A 26650-nucleotide genomic window follows, 5' to 3' on the forward strand; every position below is an offset into this window, starting at 1 on the left:
GATAAGGATCTTAAAAGACATACTAACAATACTACTATCATACAAATATAACTTCTTAAAATCATCAAATATCCAGTCAGCCTTCAAATTTTCTGGATAGACTCGTAGTTTTATACGTTATTGTACCCACATGTTTAACCTGCCTACTTTCGGGTTAAGACTTGGTCTCCCATTCACTCTCCTTGACCTGAGCGCTCCGCACTAGTGGGTCTCCTCCGTCAAGGTCCTTCTGAAAAGTGACTGACTGATCAGCACCACCAGAGCTCGAGAGCACCGTTAAATTGCTGGAAACTGTGCCCGCGGAACCTAAGTCGCTCCCTCCTTGTGAGCTCCAGGGGGAGCTCTTTTTTCAGTTGCACCGAGGACGGTCTTCACTGACGCTATTGGCAGGAGGCACCGGAAGCGTTTGTGAGTCTGCAGCCCCGGTAAAGGTTTGTCTCAAGAGACGCTCTAAAAACCAGGTGCGTGGTTTCCGTCCGGACGGAGCCGAGTCCACCGGGCCGCCGCAGCTATGGAGGGTGATGCGGGAGGCCGTACCGCTAGCGCGCTGTTCGCGGGCTTCCGGGCCTTGGGGCTTTTCAGCAACGACGTTCCACACGTGGTGCGGTTCAGCGCCCTGAAGCGCCGATTCTACGTGACGACCTGCGTGGGCAAGTGTTTCCACACGTATGACGTGAGTGAATTCTTCCTAGACCCGCTTCCCGGGAACCACCCTTCCGAGCCCCCAGTTCTACCCTGGGGCGATCCCGCTCCCCCCTGCCCACACACAGCCTACCTAGGGCTACTCTTTCTGTCCTCTTAACCCCATTTCGCCGTCGCAGCCCCGCCACGTGCTGATTTAGACCTTGCAGTCCTCTTGGGGCGAGTTTCGGAAGCATTCTGGTTAAAGGGAAAGTACTAGTGAGCACTTAAGTTCTATAGTGATATACTTGTTCAGTAAATATTTAATGAAATTCCCTTGCAGATGTAAATACGATTGAAACAAGTCCCTAGGCCCCGCACCCAGCATGAGAAAGTATTGCAAAGCACTTTATTGTGCAGTTGGTCACACAAGCTGGTTAGAAATTCTCACCAACGTATATTGAGACTGGAGAGGGTGAGATTAATTATGATTTAGGGAACCGTCCATATTTGATAGCCGACTAATTTCCCTAAATTTCCCCTGAACATCTATTTTCTACCAATGTTGTGAGTCCCGCACAGTGCCACTCAGCCTTGCAGAAATTTCTTCACACGGTACATTATCATTTTGTAGCACCCTTATGTAAACTAGGAAACTAAATCTCAGAAAAATTAATTTGCCCAAGGCCTTCCAGCTTTTTAGTGATGGACTTTCCTCCTTTTCCATCATTCATTGAAATAGTCTTTGTTGCTGTTTACTTCTTTCTTTTGTTTTCTCCAAATGAATGTGTGTTTGGTGAAAGGAAGAACCTTTTCTTAATGAGGGAGATGATAATAGCAAGTGTTAATAAAACACCTGTTCTGAAAACCATGCTAAAAAGTTACATTCCTTGAAAGATTGTGAAAATCAAGTGGGTTATTAGCGAGAAGAAACTTGCTGTTGGTAGCCTGTTGAGGTAGTGGAATGGGAACGTGAGGGCCATGCCCGAGGTGGAGCTGGCGGTGGTGGTAGCTAACCTTTGTTGAGCAGTTAGTGTATGACTGGCTCCATTCTGTTTCATACAAATTTTATTTATTGAATCCTCATAATAGTCTCATAAAGTGGGTATCTATAGTCATCCTTATTTTATAGATGAGGACTTTGAGGCACAGGGAGATTGACTTTCTCAAGGTTACACAGCTAGATCAGTAACTGTAGATTGGGGTCATCAGACTGCAGCTTACAAGCCAGTCCTGCTCACCACTTGTTTTTGTATGACATTTTAATTTTTTCCCATGTATGTTTTGCTTATTCTAACATAACATAACAACCTCCAAGTAAAATTTGCACAGTAGTAGGATGCAATATGATCACATTTTGGCATGGTATGGAGACGTGTGTCTACTCTCATTTAAGAAACATAGGATATTCATCTCTAAGGCTCCTTTTTGCATCTCTGGGGCTTGAATTCCCACTTATATCCCTCTGAGCTCTCTGCTTCTGAGATTAGCAGTTTAGACAATTTTAAATGGTTGGGGGTAAAAAAATCAAAAGAATAACATTTCATGGCAGAAGAAAATAATAGGGAAGTCAAATTTCTATAATCATAGATTAAGCTTATTGGAATACAGTCACACACATTTGTTTATATATAATTTTTTTAAGGTTTCAAATGTACATTATTTCTTCAGTCATGCCATATTTTCATGCATACACAGTGCTTTCACTTGGCATCAATTATGAGGTGGCTTTGAGACAATTAATTTTTACACCAGCTGGGATGATTACCAACGTCTCCATGGCAGTGACTCTGCCAACAGGGGACAGGTTCCATTCTACTCCAGTTTGCGTTGCTGTATATGCCCATGCAGGAACACGGAAAGTGGCTCCACTAGCTAATACAGCGTTACCATATTTGTCATGGAAATCAAGTGTCCCTTTCTGGTGGATCTGCCTTGCCATTATTTGCCAAACGCTTCGATTGGGAGACGGCTTAGCACTTTTTTGGCCAATGGAAACATCATGAAGCTGAAGAGTAAACCGCAGCAATTGTAGCTGCTGGCTTGCTAGAACTTCTCATCAAGTACCCTTTGCAAAGAACCTGAAAAACAAAAATCACACTTGTTTATATATTGTATATGGCTGCTCTCCTAGTACATCAGCAGTTGAGTAGTTGCAACAACAACAAAAATTAGGATCCATAAGTGTCTTTTTAGGAAGAACATAGCAAGTTTATGTATGAGGTGATATCTTGATCTTCAAGTATTAGATTATTATTATTGTATTTGTTAATGAAAATTTATTTATTTATTTTTCTTTTTTTAAACAGGTTCAGAAACTTAGCCTGGTCGCAGTGAGTAAGTATAGACTTTATTCTGAATTTCTACATGTTGTGTATCTTTTAAAAATTTTGACATAAATTTAAGACAGAACATGCAAGGAATCCAGTGTGTATTTCTGATAAAATTACATGGCAAAAAAGAAAAAAAAAGTCAGGATCATGTGTTACTTTTACTTGTCATGTCTCTTTGGTCATCTTTAATGTGGAATAGTTTGTCAGACTATATTGTGTTTCACACATTGACATTCTTGAAGACTGTATAGGCTATTCTTTTCTAGAATGTCCTTTAATTTGATTTTTCAAAATATTTCCTTATGATTATAGTGAGGTTATGCTTGATGGCAAGAATAACAAATAAATGATGCTGAATTCTCAGTAAATCACATCAGGAGACACATGCTGTTGGTTAGCCATTTTCCTAGCAGTGATAACTTTGATTATTTGGTTAAGGCGATGTTTTTCAGGAGGCTCCATTTTGAAGTTTTACCCTTTGTAATTAAGATGTATCTTATGGTAAATATCCTAGGTACTCTTCAAAGTGTCATCCACTGCTTTTATCATTCAGTGATGATTCTTGCCTGAATCAGTAATTAGCATTATGATTACCAAATAGTGATTTTCTTATTTCATCATTATTTTTACTGTAAGGAAGAGTTTTTCCCTTTTCCCGCATTTAGATCTTCTTCCAATGGAAGGAATATTTGTTTGAAAACTGTTTAATATAATAATGGGCTTGTCACAGCTGAGAGATTCTAGTTTTACCATTAAATATGATCTTGGAGAGAGAAACAGGATAACAGGAATCTAGTGGGTATATCTGATAAACTGATATTTTTTAAAAGATTATAGAAGGCAGAAGGACAATGTAACCTAAGTTGAACACAGAAGTGAATAATAAACTGATAAAAACAGTATTTTGGAAATGAAATCCTGAGTGTAACGTGCAGCATGAAAAATACAATCCTCTTGGCCCCCAAACAGGAAAGAAACTAACCAAAAAAAAAAGGGACAGTGTGACCATGATAGTGAGAGAGGACTCAAGAAATAATCATAAGAGAAATGGTAAGAGGTGATAGGCGTATTTACCTTGGAGAAGACTGAGTGGAAGCCATGTTCATTTTAAGGGTCAGCATGTAGCATGTCATATGGAGTACTTTTCAGGATACTCCATCGTATGGAGTTAGACAAGGTTCTAAGTTTTGATTTACTTTTAAAATTCTCCTGGAGTTATTAGTGAACTTGGAGTTTCTGAAAGCATTCACATGCAGGCTGGATGATGGTTGTTTTATGTATAAAGTGGTGATTTTTTCCCAAATAACCTCAAAAAGCTTCTTTTTACTTCTTTTGAATTATGTTCTTATGTCTGCAGATATGAGACATTAATTCTCTTAGAAAGGGTTAGGGTGATCTCATAGTTATTATTAGATGTCTAAAATAACGCTAAAGTCAAAATTTTATACTTTAATTCTCAGCTTTCATTTACATACGAGGTCTGTCCAGAAGGTATCCAGCCATTAAATATGAAAAATAGAGACATTTATTGAAGATACAAGATACAAGAAATATTGTACATAGGACAGTGATGCCTCAGTCCCCTTCAAAGTAGGCACCTTGGAACCTCACACAGTTCTCCAAATTGCCATCAGCTGCCCCATCGTATTTGCCTGAATCTTATCCATGGTCTGAAAATCTCTTCCCTTTCAAAGGTGATTTTAGTTTTGGGAAAAGCCAGAAGTCACAGGGTGTGAAATCTGGGCTGTAAGGGGTCTGAGTTCACCAAAAAAGCTCTGCATGAGACGTGATGCATGAGTAGGCATGATGTCATGATGAAGTTGCCAATCACCAGTTGCCCACAGCTGTGGCCTTCTGAATCATCTAAATAGCTTCTGCAGAGGAATATTCAAGCTTAAGGCAAAATTTTGTTTTTTAAAGATTTTATCTATTTATTTCTAGAGAGAGGGGAAGAGAGGGAGAGAAACACGAATGTGTGATTGCCTCTCGCACGCCAACCACCAGTAACCTGGCCTGCAACCCAGGCATGTGCCCCAACTGGAAATTGAAACAATGACCCTTTGGTTCACAGGCCCATACTCAATCCACCAAGCCAAACCAGCTGGGGCTTAATGCAAAATTTGATGCAGATTTTGTTGCTCTACTTGCTCGGTCATTTTGAATGCAGTGGCCACACAGTACACATGCTCACTCAAGTATGTCTGCCACTCCCACTGACTAGTACAGTGTGAAGTCATCATTGTTCACACATGCACATTCTAGTCCGTTCCTTGGCTGCCAGGTTACATCGATGTTGCTCAAACCGTTCTCGTTACATTAACAGTGGTTAGACTATTTCCGGACAGACTTCATATACACATTCTTAAATTATAACCATGAAAAGTATTATATGTATACTTGAGGTTTCTGTCTGTTTCCAGATCTTTACAATTCTTTATTATTTTATATTTCTTTTTTCCTAGGTAACTCTCTTCCACAGGATATCTGTTGTATGGCAGCTGATGGGAGGCTGGTCTTTGCAGCTTATGGGAATGTTTTCTCTGCATTTGCCCGTAATAAAGAGGTTTGTATCACTGAACTATTTTAATTTGCTTGTCTTTTGTAGTTAAAAGTTGATTTGCATGGTAAGGGAGGGATCTTTAATGTTGCCGTTTTTCATCTGGCACGTTCTGGGACTTTATTCACATTTGCACCACTGCTTCATAGGAATTGGCTTTTTTATTATGGACAACTTAGCTTGTGACTCTTTTTCTAAGAACCAAATTTTTGTTCCCTTTGCAGAGAAAACTAGATTCTCTTGTTTTCTCCACTGCTAAGGAAGATTTTTTTTGGGGGGGGGTCTTAATCTACTAGTTGGTTTCTAAGTTTGTCCTGGGACAACTAACTTGAGAGATGACCTGGCTTTAGTGGTCCAACATGAAAGGGAGTGGCAGTGGGGATGCCTGGGTAGCCAAATGATAGAATCATTGTACTTGTCAAAGGTGAGTGGACTGATGTTTGTTCCCAAAGTCCTCCAACATCACTACGTATGGTAGGATGGCAACTTACCTGTTGAGTTCTTTAATGGGAGATATTTGTATTTTTAGAGAGTTAGGAAAAATGTCTGTTTTTTGCAAAGCATTGCAGTTTGTAGTTTTCCCTGGGAGAGGTACGTATATTAGATGTGGAAAGATATCAAAGACTATCAACTGTAGGAACCTGTTACCACTGTTACCACCACTAGGGCCAAAGGGAAAAGGAGAAGAAATAACGTTACTGGAGCCTGGTGAGAACTGAAACCATGGCTATAGTTATTGAGGAACACAGTACTTCTTTCCTAAAATAGAAAGTTATTGTTGGAAGTACACCTGTATCTCTCTTTCCCTTCCTTATCTCAGCTGGAAGCAAGCTTTTGATGGAGTGTGTAAAGGTCAGCCTTCTAGCACATACCAGTTTTCTAGGATGCATGGAGTTGTGCTGGGTAAGGGGCCCAGATGTGTGTGTGCCTCCTCCCTGAGCTCAGGTGAGAGGCTAAGCCTCTGAGGTCTCACTTCTGTGCTTCCTTATTATTGAAATGGCTGGGGGATCATGTGAAGATGTTTGATTCTTTGCTACTTGTTAATCTAAACTTGGATATTCAAAAGTTGTACCACATTTCTTAACATGAGCATCTTCAAGATTAGCATTTTTTTTGTTAATATGGATGATATACGACAAATGAGTAATATGAAATTCTTTTGAACTTTGACATTGTAGGTAGTACATACCTTTAAGGGTCATAAGGCAGAAATCCATCTCTTGCAACCCTTTGGAGATCACATTATCTCTGTCGATACTGACAGCGTTCTTATTATTTGGCACATATATTCAGAAGGTAAGAATTAACCAATTTATTCCTTTATCTCAGCATAGTATGTTTATAGTTAAAATTAAACAATCTATACCAGAGGTTTCACATATAAGCAGTTAAAAAAAATTAAAAGATCTTTAACATGTATAGGAAAAAAGTTCTAGGTACAAAATGGATAAGCCATTTTAATCTGCTAGTTGAGTTATTTATAACCTGTTTAATGTGCTTATCTCAACTTACCCTTTTCCATCGCAGTTCTTCAAGTTTAGTGACATGCTGTGTTCTCTGGGGAGTGAATTTCAGTATATGTTTATGCCTGTTAAATCTATGTTGTATTTTCAGCTTTTAGTGAAGGAGATTATAATAGTAAACTTGAAGATCCTATAGTCTGAAGGAAAATGTACCTCCTTACTCTAAGGATGAGTTCATGTCCTTTAGCAGTGATAATTCGTACACAGTGGCACGGAGCTAAGTTTATGGGACTGTTTTAGTTTCAAAGGTTAGGAATTTACACCAGAATATCCCCAGCTTTCCTCAGTAAAAACCTGCAGGTCTATTGTGAATTAAAGCTTTTAAGTTTTTTAATCTGCTTACATTTTTATCTTGTATTACCTCTTGGTCACTCATCTTTGATTCAGTAAGTTTGTGTTTAGTAGAAATCCTAGAGATTGCCCTCTAGGCAATGGGAGGGCAGTGGAAGAACTCCCAGGGGAGTTATTCACACTAGTCAGTCTATTTTTTTATTTTGTCTTTGCTCAAGTAGAGGGAACAGAATTCCAAGAGTGGTCCCTGTGCAGATGGATATTATAAGGCCTTTTATAAAATTTGAGAATCAGCCTTTCCAACAATGCTGATGCCGAGCTTTTTGTTACTGTTACATCAGCACATTGAACCAATATCTGCAGGGAGCTATTTGTAATGATTTTAAGTAAAACTGTAAATTACAAGTAAAGGGAGGGTTTTAAAAGTAGTATTTAAAGTAAACGTATAATTTTTGCCTGTATCCATACTCCTTAAACTGGGATACACATATCCCTGGGGGTATGCAGCAGTGTGCCAGATCGTACGTGAACCTAAAGATTAAGTGAGAAATACCTTCTTGGGTACTCAAATTTTTTTGAAAATTTAGTGGAAAATTGTTTCATTATGGATGAACTGTGTGTGTGTGAAGTAGAAAACAAAATTCACACATAGGAATTTTAAACAAATGTACGATTTCACATATGTTAGAGGGGGTTCTGTGGGAATGTGTGAGAAGTATGTTCTTAGTTTCACCAAGGTTTGCCCCTTACTTTTCACATCTTCGAGTGGCCCATCCAGCCCTCTAGGTATCTGGTCCTCCACTCCCTGGAAGAGCTCAGAGCAAGCACTCACGTGGAGCATTCACTCTGCCTCTTGATCATAAAAATGTTAAGGCTGCTTCCTAGTGGCACCTTTTTAAGTTCTTATTTTTTAATTCTATAAACCAATTCAGCAGCGAGTGAAATTTTTAATAGCATTGATATTAGAATTTCTGTAAGTTTTTGATCATCTAAATAACATTTACAGTTGCCCCATCACATTTATTTAACTTCTTATGGAATGTTTATAGGTTAGTATATAAGTCTTTGATTTATATTAGCATATAAATCTTTGATGTGGTAGACTTAAGTGCTAAATATATGGATATATGAAAAATATTTTTGAACTAGTTTATAAAAAAATAATTAAATGTTATTTATAACTTATACTTTTGTAGAAGAATACCTGCAGTTGACTTTCGATAAATCAGTATTTAAAATTTCTGCAATTTTGCATCCAAGTACATACTTGAATAAAATACTTCTTGGCAGTGAACAAGGAAGCCTACAGTTATGGAATGTGAAATCCAAGTAAGCACTTTATTTAGAACATAATAATGGGTGGCACCTACCATATCTATTACTCCCTAATGTGTACTTAAGTCTCTCAATTCCCCCTGCCTTTATATGTTTACTTGGAGGGCTTTCAGTAAATACACATGTTTTTGGAATTGTTATTCATGGCATCTCATATGTGAAAGCTAGCATGTGGTCATGGCATATGGTGGGCAGCTTCATATATGCCCATTGAAAAGTATATACTAATGGCCCTAGTCACTGTAAAAAAAAAACCAAAAGACCCATGTAGCTGTAGAGAGGTCTCTTGCAAAGTAACGTAAGTTCAGAAGATAATTATAAGATAGTTACAGGGCAGCTTCTAGTTTTTGATAAACTAAAAAAGTAAGAGAAGGCAAAGCAAACTAGTACTAATTTAGTAGAAGCATTTAAGAATGATTTTCAGTGTAGAAGTACTTTTATCATCGATCACAAACATGACAGACATCTACTAGAATGTTATTGATATAGCTGGAGGGCTAGATAAATGATTTTGAAAACCTCACCTGTTATTTGAACATTTATCCAGGGGAAAAAAGTGTCAGCTCAGGTGTCTTTGTATAGTATCAAAAAGGCAAACAAAAATATAGACCATCTAAATTGTCCTTTCTAAAACCCTTCTAAATTCAAAAGAGAAAATAATGTTATCAAAGATTTAATATTTACCCTAGTTTTTAGTTTTAAATCAGTGCTTCCACTCAATTTAACAAATATTGACTGTGGTAGGCCCGGGGTGACTGAGATACTGTCTTGGAGGCTCTTTATATGATGTTTACACTCTTTATTGTACATGAAGTATCCATTGCATAATGATTGAGTGAACTAATCTGTGTCTACTTACAGAATGTAACACATGATTTAGTACTTCGTTGTCATTATAACAATTTCAGATGTCTCTGTTTGCTCCATGGACTTATTTATTCATAGCTTGATTCTGAAATGTAGAGCAGCATCAGTATTGTCATATTACACTTACATAACACATGAGTAGTATTGTAGTTACAATCCCTTTTGTGATGTTTCTAGAAACACATTGTAGTGAAAAATGAGATCTGCCTATATTCTAAGACTGTTTTATACTGTAGTCTATGATATAAAGTAGTTTTTGGTCATGTGGTTTTTTCTCTTTAATTTCTTAGCGTTGGAATAGTATAATAGTTATTAGCAGTTTGAGATCTAGAATTGGTCTTATTGCGCTCTATCAGTTATTAGTCATGTGACATTAGCTTATTTCGTGTATTTAAGTTTGTTAATTTCTTTATCTGGAAAGTAGTATAGGTCTACCTCACTGGGTTACTTTTTTCCCTTCTTACTGACTTTACTGGGGTGACACTGGTTAACAAAATTATTCAGGTTTCAGCTGCACAATTCTACAACACATCATCTGTACACTGTATTGTGCAAGTCACGTTTCTGTGATCACCATTTATCCCCCCATACCCTCCTCTCCTCCCTTCACCCTCCTCTCCCAGCAATCACTGCGATTGCTTTGAGTATTAAATAAGTTGATATGTATATTTAGACTAGTGTGGGACAGAGGAAGAACTTAAGTACCATTTGTTATTATTTAACTTTTCAATGCATAGTTGATTCTGTTTTCTTCCAAAAAATAGCTTTCAATTGTTTTTCTCCTTGTAGTAAACTTCTATATACATTTCCGGGATGGAAAGTTGGAGTAACAGCTCTTCAACAGGTTAGTTTTGGTTTTTTTTTTAAGATGAAGAAAAAATGGAGTTAGTAGTAGTGTTTTTCAGTTGCAAGGGTCAATTATATTTTTAGAGCAAAAGACAAAATAATACATAGACTAGTTTATCTTTATAATATGCCAAAAATATTGTTTTTGAAATGTAATCAAAAACAAATAATAAAACCTTTGCCCAGAAACTTTGTGGAACCTGTATTGCCTGAAATAAGGCTCTTAGCTAGTGGTTGCTGTGGAACCCCGTTTCCCAGTCTTTTTGCAAGCACGTAGTCCAGTGCCTTGTACAGAGTGGAGACGAACTGTTCAGTGAAACAAGGGAGATTGTAGGTCAAACAGACACTTGTCAGGATGTTGAGATTTATAGCTGGAAATACTTAGGGCCCAAATTCTAATATTTTATTAATATTTCTGGACTCGTCCAGAAATAACTGCTAATTTGTTTTTATGAGAACGGAGCATGCCTGAATGAATACAAGTATGTCTGCAGAGAATCTGAAATGTATATTGGACACAATATGCAGCCAATATACCCTTGTCTTTCTAAATATCCATTGTTTATACCTAATTTATATGCATTTCTTCATTCTTTCTTGTTACTATCAACCTTGTTCTGTTTTTGTGTACCCAGAGACCCCAGAAGTAGCAGATAACTAGGTCCCTTGAGGGCAGTGTATTTACTTGTTTTGGTATCCACAGCTTCCACACAGGGTCTTAGGCACAGTAGTGACATGATGGCAAATTAATAAAATGTTTAACCTGATTCCATTTATAATGGTATTGGACGTTGATCCTCTGTGCTAAAATAGAGGAACTGATTATAGAGCCTATATATAAGACCATTGTATCAGATGAAAATTACAATCATTAGGCTGTTATAGCTGGAGCATACTAATTGTAAATCTTTTTTGCCTTTTCACATATTTTTCAGGTTTTTCCTGTTTTCCTTGAGTAAACACTTCCTTTATAGTTGGCCTTTGTAGTTGCTATGTGCATGGCAAGCCTTTATGTTTTCCAAGAATTGTCTCTTTTTTTCTATTTCCATCCAGTCAGTGATCTAGTGATTTCTGTTATGGCTGTTTTATTCCCAAGTTGGATATGGTTTGAGGGAGGGGAGGAGATGGTGACTACCCAGATTTGAAGGTAGGAAGTAACCTGGGAAAAAAATATTCTTAAATACTTTTGTGTTAAATAATAATTTCTTTTGGTAACACTTAAGTAATGATGCATATATTCAGGATTTTAAAGCTATTTGAAAATATTTTAAAAGTTGAATAATTTAATTTTCAGGCACCAGCTGTGGATGTTGTTGCTATTGGTCTTATGTCGGGTCAGGTTATCATTCACAACATTAAGTTTGATGAAACATTGATGAAGTTTCGTCAGGACTGGGGACCTATTACTTCTATTTCCTTTCGCACAGGTAACTCTTAATTATTGATCAAATTTAAGAACACTTAAAGTGCATTATTTTGAAGCTCAGAAATTTTCTTAATAGATGTTTTCTTGTAATTTAATAGAAGTGAATGAAATACTGGAGTATAAAGATTCCAAGCATGGAGTATTGATAGATTCTTGGTGTATAGTCTTTTCTAACTATACATTTGTGGATTAAAAGGGTGGAAAGAAGAATTGATTAGTTGTTTTATGGTGCATGTTTTTGTTAACGTATTTTATTTCAATAACAGATGGTCATCCCGTAATGGCAGCTGGAAGCCCATGTGGCCATATTGGACTCTGGGATCTTGAAGACAAAAAATTTATCAATCAAATGAGAAATGCACATTCTACAGCAATTGCCGGACTGACATTTCTCCATAGGGAGCCGCTTCTTGTCACAAATGGTGCTGACAATGCTCTCAGGGTATTACGATTATTGTTGTTGTCATTTTCCTGGCTCCTTTGTCCTACTCTTCAGGTTATTACAAGTCTGCTTTAATGTATCAGCCTGGAACCTAAAAGATGGAAGGAACATGGAATAAGTACTGGTATAGATGAAAAAAAAGCATAGCAGGTTACATTGATAGTTTATCTCTCCCCCAACCCTCACTCCAGGGTCAGCAGCCTGGCAAGCACTACGCAGCCCCAGTTGATTTATGTTGAAGATGATTTGACTGTTTGCAGATCACTTAACACATTGTGGAAGAACCTGACGCTTTTATTTCTTGGCAGATATGGATATTTGATGGTCCCACAGGTGAAGGCCGGCTTTTGAGATTCAGAATGGGACATAGTGCTCCTCTTACCAAAATTAGATATTATGGACAAAATGGACAACAGATTCTTAGTGCAAGTGAGTTTCTGCTTCATGCTGTTAGTTTATTTCAGCAAGATTTGAGAACAGGGTACTTAACATTTATTAAGTTTGTTATTTGCACACTTTCAAATTCAAATGTCACTTTGACTTAGAAATCTGAGTAAAAGGAGGTGAAGAAAAATGAGGTGATTCTTTTTGAATACTTGGGAAACACTACAGATGATAATTATCTTAATTTGGAATGTCATGCTGTTTATTAATTCTGAGAGACAGAACAATCAGATTCTGAAAATGTAATTCTGCCTATTCTAATAATGTGCTGGGATTATTAGTACTTCATTTTATTCTTTGTTCTTAATAAATAATATTTTGTGCACAATTGAATACTGTAATGAAAAACAGAGTTGCAGTCTGGCTCTCCTTTTAAAGTGGTCCAAACTGTAACTTCACTCCTTTTATAGAATCTAATTTTATCAGAACTGTGATTCAGGTGGTCCATTGTTTTGATGAAGCTTGATTTGGCATTTTCTATATATGTCAACAGGTCAAGATGGAACTCTTCAGTCATTTTCTACAGTACATGAAAAATTTAACAAGAGTTTGGGACATGGTAGGTCATTTGCAAGGTAGAAAAATTCCTGCTCGTCACAGAGATTCTTTGAGATGACCAGAAGAGGTTTTATTGATGTATTTCCTTTTTTAGATTAAAAAAAACCAAAACAACCCTTGTATGGAAGGGTAGTAGTGCGATTCCTAAGATCAGTGTTGCTATGGAAGTGGTTGAAGTGCTGCTTAGGGTTATTGATAAGAGTTAGACGGCTTTAGTGGTAAAAATACACTGCTGCCCCCAAAACACAGTGACGGTTTAACTTGAGCCATCTGTACAGTGTAGAATTTTATGATGGAAAGGAGCCTAGAGAAAGGATCAAAATGTTCCATCTTTTTGTAAATAGGGCACATTTTGTTTTCTTCCCATGGTTTCCAGCATTTGAAAGATTTTGTTTACTAAACAAAAATGTTTTTCAGTTTTATTCATAATTATTCTTTTTAAGCTATTATCCTGATTTTTCATGCATGTATATACTTCCAGGTGAATTTGAGGATCATTTTTAAAATCAATATCCAAAACAATTTCTCTTGGAATTAAATTGAAGAAATTTGATACTTTAGAGACTCTTTACATCTAGCAATATGATACGTCCTCATTCAAGTTGTCTTTTCATTTTCTCAGTCAAGTTTATTTTAGTTTTCTCTCTGTTCTATATATTTAAGACTGGTAAATATATATTATAATGATATTAAGTATTGCTTCATTGTGGGGAACTCAGCTGACTTTTTTATAGGTTCTGTATCTGGCCCAGTGAAACTGTTACTTTTAATAATTATTTGGCTGTTTCTCTTGATTGACATGACTGTATGACCATAATATCATCTGGAAAAAAAGAAAAAAGATACTTGCACCTTTTTTTAGTTATTTACATCTCCCTTTATTTTCTTGTGGTACTGTGACTTAGGCTAAACTTCACAAACGATTTAATGATAGTGGTAATAATATCTTTATTTTCCTTCTCACATAAATGGTAAAATCTTAACTTTATGTGACAGTGAATAACTTGTATGTACATTTTCACTAGGAAGGATTCATAGCTATGTTCCTTTGTCCCCTGACCCCAGGATTAATAAATAAAAAGAGAGTCAAACGTAAAGGACTTCAGAATGCTATGTCAGTGAGACTTCCACCCGTCACAAACTTTGCAGCTGGTAGGTAACTTTATACTGTGTTTTGAGAAGTTCTTTGTTTTCATTTCATACTATATATTTCTTTGCTTCCATTTTAATAAATGTTTTTGCAAATATTAATAAGCATCTAGAAGGTAACCCCAAGTGTATGCTAATATTGTATGAAGACTAAAAATGAGTTATTTCTAATTTGAACGTGTTATTTATTAATTTCAGTGTTTGCTCTTCTCTGTAAAATCTATTAATAAACAATATTTGATATTTCATTTTGTAGTCCTTTTTCTTCTATCATATGCCTGGTATAATAATAGTCACTAATGTAAAAAGGCAAGAACTGAGAACACAGAGTTGTGACAAATTTACTGTATTTTGCCATATATAATGTGCAATTTTTGCACAAATTTTTGAGGAAAAGATAAGGATGCGCATTATACGTGGGTAGTACTAAATCCATATCTATATAAATGTTCTTGATTCTTATGCTTATGTGTGAAAAGTATTACTCTAGAAAGCAATAAGGATAACTGTGTGCAAAATAATAGCCCGGAAATATGATAATCGGTTTTATTTCTAAATATAAATAAATAAAAAATGAATTAAAAAATTAAAACGGAAGATTTTTTTCCTGAAAGGTTGGGCCAAAAACGTGGGTGTGCATTATACACGGGAGTGCATTATACAGGGCAGAATACGGTAATAAAGACCTAAAGACACTGGGCTCTTACTATATACAGTGTGAGCAGTGCTTCATTCAGAGAGGTCATTTGAAGAAAAATGTATAGGTGATGGGATTGGTGAGTGAAAACTATCATCAAAATAACTATAGGCACCATTTTTACTTCAAGGTTATTATAACAACCTGATGACTGATATTTTTTTAACTTTAATTTTGACCACCCTCCTTTCTGTTTTTTTATCTTAGATCCTGAGTGATCTTTCTAAAATGTCTGAGTCACGTCACTTACCTTAAAAATCTTCAGTGGCCCCTTACTAGCTTTAGGGTAGAATCTTGTCTCCTTAACATGGCTTTCAAGACCCTTCGCAATGTGGCCCCTGTTGCCTTGGTCTCCTCTCACCCCTGCCAAGAAAATGCTTCACTTACTTGCTCTGCTTAATTTTGTTCCAGTTACACACAGAAGGGCCTGTGTGTGCCCTTCTACTCCATCCACCCAGTTAATTTTTACTTGTTTTATTGCTTATTTCAGGGAACCATTTATTACTCTTCCCAAATTTCTTAGCAAACTCTCCCTTAGTGCTCTTATAAGGCACTACCATACTTTATTGTAATTTCTTCTAATCAGAATCTCTTGTTAGATTGGAAATTCATCACTGTCAGGAATTACCTGTTTATAATCATATCTCTAATGCCTAATAATAACATGGAATAGTAGATGCTTAAGAAATAATAGGTGAATTAATTATAGTGGGGGAATTAAAAGCAATTGATGTATTATTTTAATTATGTTTTAGAGGAAGCTCGTGAAAGTGACTGGGATAATATCATTGCTTGCCATCAAGGTAAGCTATCGTGCTCAACCTGGAACTATCAGAGATCTACAATAGGCACTTACTTTCTCAAGCCAAAAGAGCTGAAGAAAGACAACATAACTGCAACAGTAAGTGAGCTTGTTTATAAGGGCATTTTCCTCCATAAAGCTGTCCTATCGTGGTCTTGTCATTCTCATCTTTATTAATAATAGTAGTTGAAAGAACATAGTTTAATATTTTAAAATTAGTTCCTAATAGTGTTAAGTTTTCCAGCTTTCAGAGAATTACTTCAGGTTTAAGTTAAGCTTTGCTTAATCAGAGGTAGTATGTTGGTTATTTACATTTTCTAATTAATATAGGATTACTCAGAATACTTTGAAAATGAGGTCAGCATTTATTAATATATTTCTCAGGTTAATTATGTTGAGTGTATTTAATGAATGTGAATCTGAAGGTTGGCTCTTTTCTTTATAGTCTTCTTTCCTTCCTTTCTTCCTTGATTTCTTTTCACTATAGCAGTAGGATTTTGCTAAACCGTTAATGAGTACTAGATGCAGAAGTTAATCAAAATCTTTATTTCTTGTTTTCTTATGTTTGTCTATTGTGAGAAATTCCTTGTAGAGAAGTTCAGATTGTCCAAGCCTTTTTAAATACAGGTTTTAAATGCCAGTATTTACTTGTAAGTTTCATTCTTCTTTGAAATTTTATTTTTCTTTGCTTTTGTTAATAGGTAAATCTTCTATTAGGTTCAGATTTTTTAAAAAAATATATATTATGGATTATGCTATTACAGTTTTCCGATTTTTTTCTCCCCTTTATTCCCCTCTGCCCTGCACTGCCCCTTCCATCAGCATTCCTCATCCCCCCCTACACCCCCCTTTAGTTCATGTCTATGGGTCGTACATATAAATTCTTTGGCTTCTCCCTTTCCCATACTATTCTTAACTTCCCCCTCCCTATTTTGTACCTACCATTTATGTTTCTTATTCCCTGTACCTTTTCCCCCATCCTCCCCCCTCCCCCTACCTGCTGCTAACCCTCCTGTGATCTCCATGTCTGTGATTCTGTTCGTGTTCTAGTTGTTTGCTTAGTTTGTTTTTGCTTTTGTCTTTTTTTTTACATTCAGTTGTTGATAGTTGTGAGTTTGTTGTCATTTTACTATTCATAGTTTTGATCATCATCTTTTTCTTAGATAACTCCCTTTGACATTTCATGTAATAAGGGCTTGGTGATGAGCAACTCCTTTAACTTGACCTTATCTGGGAAGCATTTTATCTGCTCTTCCATTCTAAATGATAGCTTTGGTGGATAGAGTCATCTTAGATATAGGTCCTTGCCTTTCATGACTTCAAATACTTCTTTCCAGCCCATTCTTGCCTGCAAAGTTTCTTTTAAATCAGTAGATAGTCTTATGGGCACTCCTCTGTAGGTAACTGTCTCCTTTTCTCTTGCTGCTTTTAAGATTCTCCTCTTCTCTTTAATTTTGGCTAATGTAATTACGATGTGCCTTGGTGTGTGCTTTCTTGGGTCCAACTTCTTTGGGACTCTCTGAGCTTCCTGGACTTCCTGGAAGTCTATTTCCTTTACCAGATTGGGGGAGTTCTCCATTATTTTTTCAAGTAAGTTTTCAATTTCTTGCTCTTCCTCTTCTCCTTCTGGCACCCCTATGATTCCGATGTTGGAACATTTAAAGTTGTCCCGGAGGTTCCTAAGCCTCTCCTCATTTTTTTTTGAATCCTTGTTTCTTCATTCTGTTTCAGTTGAATGTTTACTTCTTCCTTCTGTGATTTGAGTCCCAGTTTCCTTCCCTTCACTTTTGGTTCCCTGTATATACTTCTTTATTTCACATTACATAGCCTTTACTTCTTCCTTTATTTTGCAACTGTACTCAACCATTTCTGTGAGCATCCTGATTACCAGTGTTTTGAACTGTGCATCTGATAGGTTGGCTATTGCTTCATTGCTTAGTTCTGTTTTTGGAGCTTTGATCTCTTCTTTCATTTGGGCCATATTTTTTTTGTCTCAGCACGCCTGTTACATAATAAGGGGAGGAGCCTTAGGTATCACCAGGGCGAGACAACACATGTCACTGTGGTGTGGCGCTGTATGTGGGTGAGGTGTCCGAGAGGTAACAATACCACTTGCTCAGCTCTCCACCAGGTTTCAGTCACTTCCCTCGCTACCCACAAGCAAATTGGGCCTTTCTGGTGCTAATTCCCAGGTATGTGGGCTTGTGTACATTCTAGGTCCCTGTGGGTCCCTCCAGCAGACTCTCCTGTGAGGCTGGGAGTTTCTCCCACTGCCTAAATTCCCACGGGTTTTTACAGCCTGAGGTTTTGAGGCTTTATTTCCTGGCGCTGGAACCCTGGGTTTGCAGTCTGTCTCGCTCCCCAGTTGTTCCTCCTGGTTTACGTGCATGCAAATGTGGGACCACTTGGTCTGCCAGCCACTGCCTTGCACGCATCCTCTCTGCCCCAGCTTCCCCTCCCCACTCCTCCTACCCAGCTGAATGAATGTTTCTTCTTTAAATCCTTGGTTATCAGACTTCCTTACAGTTCTATTTTCTGGCAGTTCGGGGTCTTTTTCTGTTTTTAAATTTGTTGTTGTCCTCCTTTTGGTTGTGCAAGGAGGCAAAGTGTATCTACCTATGCCTCCATCTTAGCCAGAAGTCCATCAGGTTTTAAGATATACAGAAAAATGTCATATTTGGCTTGCAAAGGTATTGCCTCTGCTTTTTCTTAAACAGTTTTATTGAGATATAATTCACTCATTGAAAATGTACAATTCAATGGTTTTGGTCTAGTCATACAATCGTACAATTATTGCCAAGATTTCATCTAATTTTAGAGCATTCTTATCACCTCATAAAGAAATCCTGTACCTGTTAGCAGCCATCCCCCTTCTCTCACTTTCACCTCTCCCATCTCCCTAACCTAGACAGTTTATCTCTGTCGATCTGCCTCTTCTGGGCATTTCATATAAATGGAATCATACAATATATGGTGTTTGTGATTGGCTTCTTTCACTTAACACAATGTTTCCAAGGTTTATCCACGTTGTATTATATAGCATGTATCAATAGTGTATACCTTCTATTGCTGAATACTAATCCATTTTGTGTATAAACCACATTTTGGTTAGCCATTGGTCAGTTAGTTCATGGACATTTGACTTGGTTCTACTTTTTGGCTGTAAATACTGCTGTGAATATCAGTGTGCAGTCCTTTATGTGAACATATGCTTTGTTTGTCTGCATTTATGCCTAGGAGTAGAATTGTTAGGTCATAATGTAGCTCTGGATGTTTAACATTTTTGAGGAACTATCAACCAGTTTTCCAAAGAGGCTGCGCCATTTTACATTCCACCAGCAGTGTATAAAGGTTCCAATTTCTGTACATCCTAGCCAACACTGTGACTGTGTTTTCTTTAGATTATTGCCGTCCTATTGGGTATGAAGTGGTATCTCATTGTGGTTTTGATTTGCATTTCCCTAGTGACTTAATTATAATAACTATCTCTTCACATCCTTATAGGCTGTTTTTATATCGTCTCTGAAGAAATTTTATGTAAATCCATTGTCCATTGTTTAATGGGATTATCTTTTCATTACTTAGTTGTACTAGTTCTTTATATAATCTGGATTCAAGTACCTTATCAGATATACAATTTGCAAATATTTTCTTCCATTCTGTGAGCCATCATTTTATTTTCTTGTTGGTGTCATTCACTGCCTAAGAGTTTTAATTTTGATGAAGTCCTTTTTTTTTTTGTTTGCTTGTGGTGTTTGAAAACTCATTGCCCAATCCAAAGCTATGAAGATTTATTCCTGTGATTCTTTCTAGGAGTTTCATAGTGTTAGCTGTTACATGTAGGTCTATAATCCTTTCTGAGTTAATATTGATATCCAGTTGTTCAGCATCATTTATCCAGAAGATTATTCTTTTCCTATCGAATGGTCTTGGCACCCTTACCCCAAATCATTTGACATAATGTGAGGGTTTATTTCTGGACTCTCAATTCTGTTTTATTGTTCTATGTGTCCACAGGTAAGTCAGTGGCACTGTCTGACTATGGTACCTTTTACCTTTGTAGTAAGTTTTGAATTCAGGAAGATTGAATCTTCCAAGTGTATTCTTTTTATCCACAAGATTGCTTTGGCTATTCTGGTCCCTTATATTTCCACATGAGTTTCAGAATCAGGTTGTCAGTGTCTGCAAAGGAGGCAGTTAGGATTTTGAAAATACTTATTAAAAGTTTTAACTTCTGCATTTGATTCTGTTTTGTACAGATTTCTTTGTAAGTATGTATGCTCTATTATCCATAGTATAAAAGTCCAATCTTAAGATTTTGTAGTATTTTCTAAACTATAGAGAATATGTCTTAAGTTTACCTGCTCGGCTTTAAATAGCTGTTACAGCACTTGTGGTAATGATAATTACAGCTAACTTGTTTTGTGTACGTACTTTGTTCCAGGCTCTCTGCCTTGAACATACTATTTTATATTGTCATCACAACAATCCTATGATATGGTCTATTGTTAGCCTCTTTTTATAGACAATAAAACTAAGGCTTCATGTAATGAATAATATGCCCAGGGACAGTAAAACTATTGTAGTAAATGGAAGAGCTGGGATTTGAACCTAGGACTATTCACTTTAGAACCTGTGTTCTTAACTCACAGCTGTAGTGATCACTCATAGACCATTTAGTATATGTATGTACAGTGATACATAGTCAAGTGCCTGGCAAACTCAACTACCTGGAATAAAGCCAGTAACCACTAAGTAACAAACAAAAGTATTTATTCAGAGAGGCCATGCACTAAAGTACAATATGTTACTCACAAGTAACCCTTTCAGCTTACTCATTTTGCTTTGTTTATACTGCCTTTGATAAGAGGTTAGAATGAATAAGTAAGAAAAGGAGATTACCAGAAGCAGGCCCACTAACAAAAATAAATCCTATTTAAATAAACACAAGTTATAAAAAGTAGAATTAAGTTTAGTTATGTTTCTTGTCTTAGTAATAATTTATTCATACATCTTAGAAAGGAGATAGAACCAAGCAGATGTTTCTTATATACCCAAATATAATTATATTATGTTTAACAAAGTTAAAGAAGCAAGTTCATTTATCATGCTCTGCTTTGAAAAAAAAATAAGAAAGTTAGTAGATGAAAAACATTTTGGAAGTTACAGAGTACAATATGTACGTTATTTTCTGTGTCATTCATGTTTAATTTTTCTTTCCCGAGGCACTGGATGTAACTTCTTGCGGAAACTTTGCTGTCATTGGTCTCTCGTCAGGAACTGTAGATGTATATAACATGCAGTCTGGCATTCATCGAGGAAGTTTTGGTGAAGATCAAGGTATTGAATTTTAATTCTTTTTCTCTTTTAAAACGTAATATAGATAGATATAAGACTAATAACTGTCATTGGCATTTATTAAATTCTTGAGTACCAGCCATTTTGGCATAAAATTTTTGTTTTCTTCTTGCTTTAAGCAGATCTTAACGGTTTTTCAAAACCTTTGTGCATTAATCTGATGGACTTTGTTTTTACTTGAGCAATATATAATCTGCTCCCTACTTCCTAAAATTCAGAATAGTTTCAAAATTTTCAGGACGGTAAATAGTGGTATTTAGATATTTTAATGAAGAAATCGATCTTTGTGTAGAATTCAGAGAGGTAATGCCAATTCTTATTTCTTTCTTTCTTTTAACATGTGCTTTAAAGCTCATAAAGGGTCTGTTAGAGGTGTTGCAGTGGATGGATTAAACCAGTTGGCAATTACGACTGGTAGTGAAGGACTACTCAAGTTCTGGAACTTTAAAAACAAAATTTTAATACATTCTGTGAGCCTCAACTCATCTCCAAATATGATGCTGCTACATAGAGACAGGTAAAGTTTTCAGGATAAGGAGTTTTCTTGATATTCTCGGTAAAAGTTCTTAATTTCAGTAAAGTATATAACTTACCAAATGGGAAAAATCAGACTTTTAATGTAAAAGAACAGCATTTTGCTTAATTTCCCCAAAGATACACTTGATTAAAGAAAATGAAAATGACTGATATTTTAGTTCAAGGGTGTTGTCTGTTTGTTTATTAAAACTGATGAATTTATTTTGCTAGTGGCATTCTGGGACTCGCCCTGGATGACTTCTCCATTAGTGTTCTGGACATAGAAACTAGGAAGATTGTCAGAGAGTTTTCTGGACACCAAGGCCAAATAAATGACATGGTAAAACAAACTGGATGTCTAAACAAAACCTGACTCATTTCTATTTCTGTTTAGGTTAAAATCTTCAGATAATTAAAACAATGTTGTACTTTAATAGCATTAAACTACTCATCACGTGAAGATATTCAAAAGAAATAATTTGGAGACTAATTTTCAGAAAGATTTTTAAGGAAAATGTGGAATTTAAATAGGCCTAATATTTCTCAGGGTGTTAATGTTATTAGGTTAAAATACACTTTGGAGATTGAATGAGCCATTGAAACATAACTATATCACTTTTGACTTAGTATTAAACTAGACTGAAGGAACTTATTTCTGGTTTTCAACATGCATAACATTGATACTAGGGGACTTGGAATGTCTAGTACCTGGTCTATTCTAGTTTTGTTTTATTTTGAGAGGTTTTATAGCTTAACTCTGAAACAATGTAATTAATAATGTGTTTTAGCTTACTGTTATGTTCTTATTGTGAGATATATGATATTAAAAGGAGTACTGTAGTTTAAAAACTGTATGTAGGGGACCATTTTAAGTTTATATTGTCATTTTTGCATCAATTGCAAATACCTTGAATTACTTGCAAAGAGAAAAAATAAAAATGAAATCTTAGTTACTGAGTGGCAGTTCAACAACTGCTTTTACATATTAGTTCTCACACCAAAAATCAGTATTTGCAATGTTTATCCATTTCCTTAAAAATAAGGGAAAACAAAGTCAGGAAATTGTGTTGTTCTGCAGATTGGAGATTGGGAGAACTACCTTATCAGCAGAATTTGTTGTGACAATCTGTAGAAATGAGGGTGGTAGTGGAGTAATTTTGATGAAATAACATTTTTGAAAACATCTGTTAATGCTAACTTCCTCTTCCTGTTTCCTTTTCACACTTTACTTTCAGCTTGTCTGTCTAGAGTTTCTCCTACTTAGTAATAAATTACTCTTGTTTAATTTAATCTATGAGAGTTTATAACATGGTTTTACCTATCAAAGTAATTTTTCCCATCCTTTAATATCTTGTACTCTCCTGTAAATTGAGCTCTCTGTACCTTCAGTTTTGAGTTTCCACAGTATTACTGCAGCCTGATTAACAAATTAGAGGTCATTTGTCTCAGTATCATTTGCTAATATGGATAGTCATGATCCCTTTGGTGTACTTAAGAGTCCTGGATGAACACAACCTACTGCCATTATAAATCTTAACGTTTTTCCTTTTGGGCTTTCCTGTGTATCCAGCCTGACTGAAGCCTCAAAACACTTGCTCTAGGCAAGGAGAGCTATTATCTATCCATGTTTAATGATACAAAAAATATAACTTCTTTAAGGTGGCATAAATAGTTTATTGTTTAAATTTATTTTGAAAGTCTGATGATTGTAGATTTAAATCATATTTTAGAAATAAAACATGTTAAGGAAGAAAAGGACATTTTTAACTGAAGCTACAAGTAAAAGTAGGATTTCTTTAGTATTGGGTTGGCCAGAAGTTCGTTTGTTTTTTTTTTTCCCTTATGATGGCTCTAGTAGCACTTAGTTGTCTTTAACTTCATTCAAAACAGTTTTGTTAGGTTGAATTGTGACAGCTGTCATTATCAGCGTGCCTTTACAAAAAAAGAACATCAAAATTGGTGAGTTTTTGTGTAGCCATTTTAATATTGAAGATGGAGGAAAATACTCAACATTTTTCGCATATTATACTTCATTATTTCAAGGAAGGTAAAAACACAGCTGGAGTGCAAAAAGTTTGTGCAGTGTTTGGAGAAGGTGCTGTGACACATTGGACATGTCAAAAGTGACTTGCAAAGTTTTGTGCTAGAGATTTCTCACTGGACAATGATACACAATCAGGTAGATCAGCTGAAGTTGATAGCGATCAAATTGAGACATTAATTGGGAATAATTAATATTATACCATGCAGGAGATAGCTAACATATTCAAAATAGCCAAATCAATAAAGTTATTGGTGAAAATGAAAAATATGTCTTTTACAGAAAAAACTAAACGGACTTTTTAGCCAACCCAATAATTTAATATTTAAGATAATTTGCATTCAAAATCATTTTTAATTTATTCTTAGAAAGCTAGTCTAATATATATATACACTTCTCAATAAAAATGTGTTTTTTGTTGCTTTCACAGATACGATATAACTGAAATTAGGTAATGAAATATTTCTAATTGGATGTTCTAAGAACAGCAGTTTCATATCAAAAATGATTTGTAGTCAAACATAGTTTGTTAATTGTCTATGATATAGGAGATTCTGGAGTAAAAACGTAAAAGTAGGTGATAATGTTAAATTTTAAAACTTTTTATAATTCATATAAAAGCCTAATCCGTATCTATATCCAAATCAGTGTTACATAAGAAATGGTATTTTCTTTTCTTTCTTTCTTTTGAGGAATCACTTTCTTTTTATGTTACCTTTTGGTCCTCTTATACTCCTCTCCCTCCAAGAAAAGGTATTTTCTGTTATATGAAATAAAGACATCTAAATTTTGTTCAAATTTAATTTTTCATGTAGCCTGCAGCTTTTCATTTCTTGCATTCTTCAAGCTGTTGAAAATACAGACACAAACCTATACAAACATAAATACATGCACGTATACATCTATACAAGTACACACAAGTTATAGATGTGTTTTCTTTTTTAATCGAAAGGCTTTCAGTCCTGATGGTCGTTGGTTAATAAGTGCTTCAATGGATTGCTCTGTTAGAACTTGGGACCTTCCTTCTGGGTGGTGAGTTTTTAAATCCCTAACCTCTATCAGAAGATTTCTCAATCATTGCCTTTTTTTACTTGTGGTTAATGGATTGTGGGCTTTTAAAAATATGAATATATTTGGGAATTTTTCTAACTTGGTATTTTATTTTTAGAATGTTTTTGACCTCTTAAACAGCAAGGATTAGTGCTATAAAAAATAATAGTGAGGAAAATGCAGTCTCTCTTTGGTTTTCTGTTTCTGCAAAATTGAGATATAGCCCTGGCCAGGTGGCTCAGTTGGTTGCAGCATCATCCTGTACAGCAAAACGTTGCGGGTTCCGTTCCAGTGGGGGCACATACCTAGGCTGTGGGTTCAGTCTCTGATCGGGGCATGTGTGGGAGGCAACCAATACATATTTCTCTCTCACATTAATCTCTCTCTCCCTCCCTCCCTCCCTCTCCCTCTCCCTCTCCCTCTCCCCCTCCCCTCCCCCCTCTCTCAAATCAGTAAACATATGGGGTGAGGATTAAAAAATCATCAGAAAAATTGAGATGTAGAAGTAAGTGGCATAGACCTTACAAAAGTCCATTTCGCCATTTTGATACTTCAAAATACAGCTCAGACTTTATGACCCATAAATTTTGGTTTTGTGTTTTTTGTTTGTTTTTTTCATACTGAATTTAGCTAAAAGGTCAAAACCCTTAACTTACCTTTAAGTATGTTATATGTTCTCTGTCTCAAACATAATTCTTGAAGGAAGACATTTTATATGCCTTCAAAAGATAGAAAATGTGTGTCTTAAGATTTGGGAAAAACCCAGTAGTGTTTAGAAATCTGTTTCATAGACTGAAACTTAGTACTAAAACAGCTCTTGAAGAGAAAACATCTAATCCTGTTAAATAATTTGAACAGTGGAGACTGAGAGAGGAAGAGGGAGAGGAAGATAGAAATAGATAGATAATGTGTATGTTAAAAATTATATAGGAATAGATGCAATTTAAAATCTTAATATTACTTAACATATACTTGCTTAGGAAGGAGTGATGGGAATAGCAAAATATCTAATTTAGCAGGAATATACCATAAGGAAAGATAGTGATAAGAAAACTGAGAAGAAAGATGGTACTTTTCAATCTTCTGAAATATTTCTAAATTAAAGTCTGTCCAATTCTAGTCTTTTTTCTTAGGAATTGGATAAGCTCATACCTGAAAGCAATTTGACCTTTAGAAAGGAAAAACCCTGATGTACTCATTTCCCTTCAAGGTTGATATAGGAATGAGGCACAGCCATTCATCCAGCATAGGCACTGGATTTGCAATCTGTGTAACAAGAGTGTTGCTAATTAGTTCAGCTCTAACAACTAGGGACTTTTGTCCATAGGTGTGTTTCTTTGTCACTTAATATCGAGTAAAGCAGAATTTAGTGAACTGTGTCCTTCGACTTCAGAAAGTTCACCTAAAGTTGGCACTTCCTTAATTTGTTTTAAAAAGCCCTTTTTAAAAAGGCAGCATTAGAAATATTGGTAGTCTGTTGCTTCTTAGACTTTTACTGTTTTTCTAAAAATGAATGTTATAATTTGAATTGCTTTAATTACACTAGGAAAGTTGTACAAGTAATGGAGTTGACATATGCCCTTTTCATTTTCCTTTTAGTAGTTGTAGTTCACATTGGATGGGAGAGATACGTTAATATTCAGTAGTACTAAATTGGCAAAATATTTTTTAGAAGTGGCAAGTTTATCTTTGGAATGGAAAATTGGGATCTGAAAACACTTAAATCTATCAATCTCTGACTCAGCATTAGTCTTTTTGCTAAATTTTTTTTTTGATAATAAATATCTGCTCAGT

The 26650-nt window shown here is 35.8% G+C and overlaps 1 protein-coding gene across 5 annotated transcripts in view; it reads left to right on the forward strand.

The window, feature by feature from the left end:
* Window positions 1-377: 377 nt before the first annotated feature.
* WDR36 (WD repeat domain 36) overlaps window positions 378-26650 on the forward strand; it is a 52320-nt gene continuing 26047 nt past the window's right edge. For 4 of the 5 annotated variants that reach the window (XR_011650416.1, XR_011650415.1, XM_071219396.1 and 1 more), the window contains exons 1-16: window positions 399-673; window positions 2931-2958; window positions 5417-5517; window positions 6690-6807; window positions 8522-8654; window positions 10317-10371; window positions 11668-11800; window positions 12066-12241; window positions 12550-12670; window positions 13179-13244; window positions 14309-14395; window positions 15845-15990; window positions 21117-21231; window positions 21601-21766; window positions 21997-22105; window positions 24759-24838. Coding sequence is in view for 3 of the 5 variants with exons in the window: in XM_071219396.1 (XP_071075497.1) it covers window positions 512-673; window positions 2931-2958; window positions 5417-5517; window positions 6690-6807; window positions 8522-8654; window positions 10317-10371; window positions 11668-11800; window positions 12066-12241; window positions 12550-12670; window positions 13179-13244; window positions 14309-14395; window positions 15845-15990; window positions 21117-21231; window positions 21601-21766; window positions 21997-22105; window positions 24759-24838 (1796 nt within the window). In the remaining 2 variants the exon portion in view is untranslated. Of the gene's footprint in view, window positions 674-2930; window positions 2959-5416; window positions 5518-6689; window positions 6808-8521; window positions 8655-10316; window positions 10372-11667; window positions 11801-12065; window positions 12242-12549; window positions 12671-13178; window positions 13245-14308; window positions 14396-15844; window positions 15991-21116; window positions 21232-21600; window positions 21767-21996; window positions 22106-24758; window positions 24839-26650 lie in introns of all 5 variants that reach the window. The other variant, XM_024563262.3, reaches the window with a different exon arrangement.

Source organism: Desmodus rotundus, chromosome 1 (assembly GCF_022682495.2).
Source record: "Desmodus rotundus isolate HL8 chromosome 1, HLdesRot8A.1, whole genome shotgun sequence".
Classification (NCBI taxonomy): domain Eukaryota; kingdom Metazoa; phylum Chordata; class Mammalia; order Chiroptera; family Phyllostomidae; genus Desmodus; species Desmodus rotundus.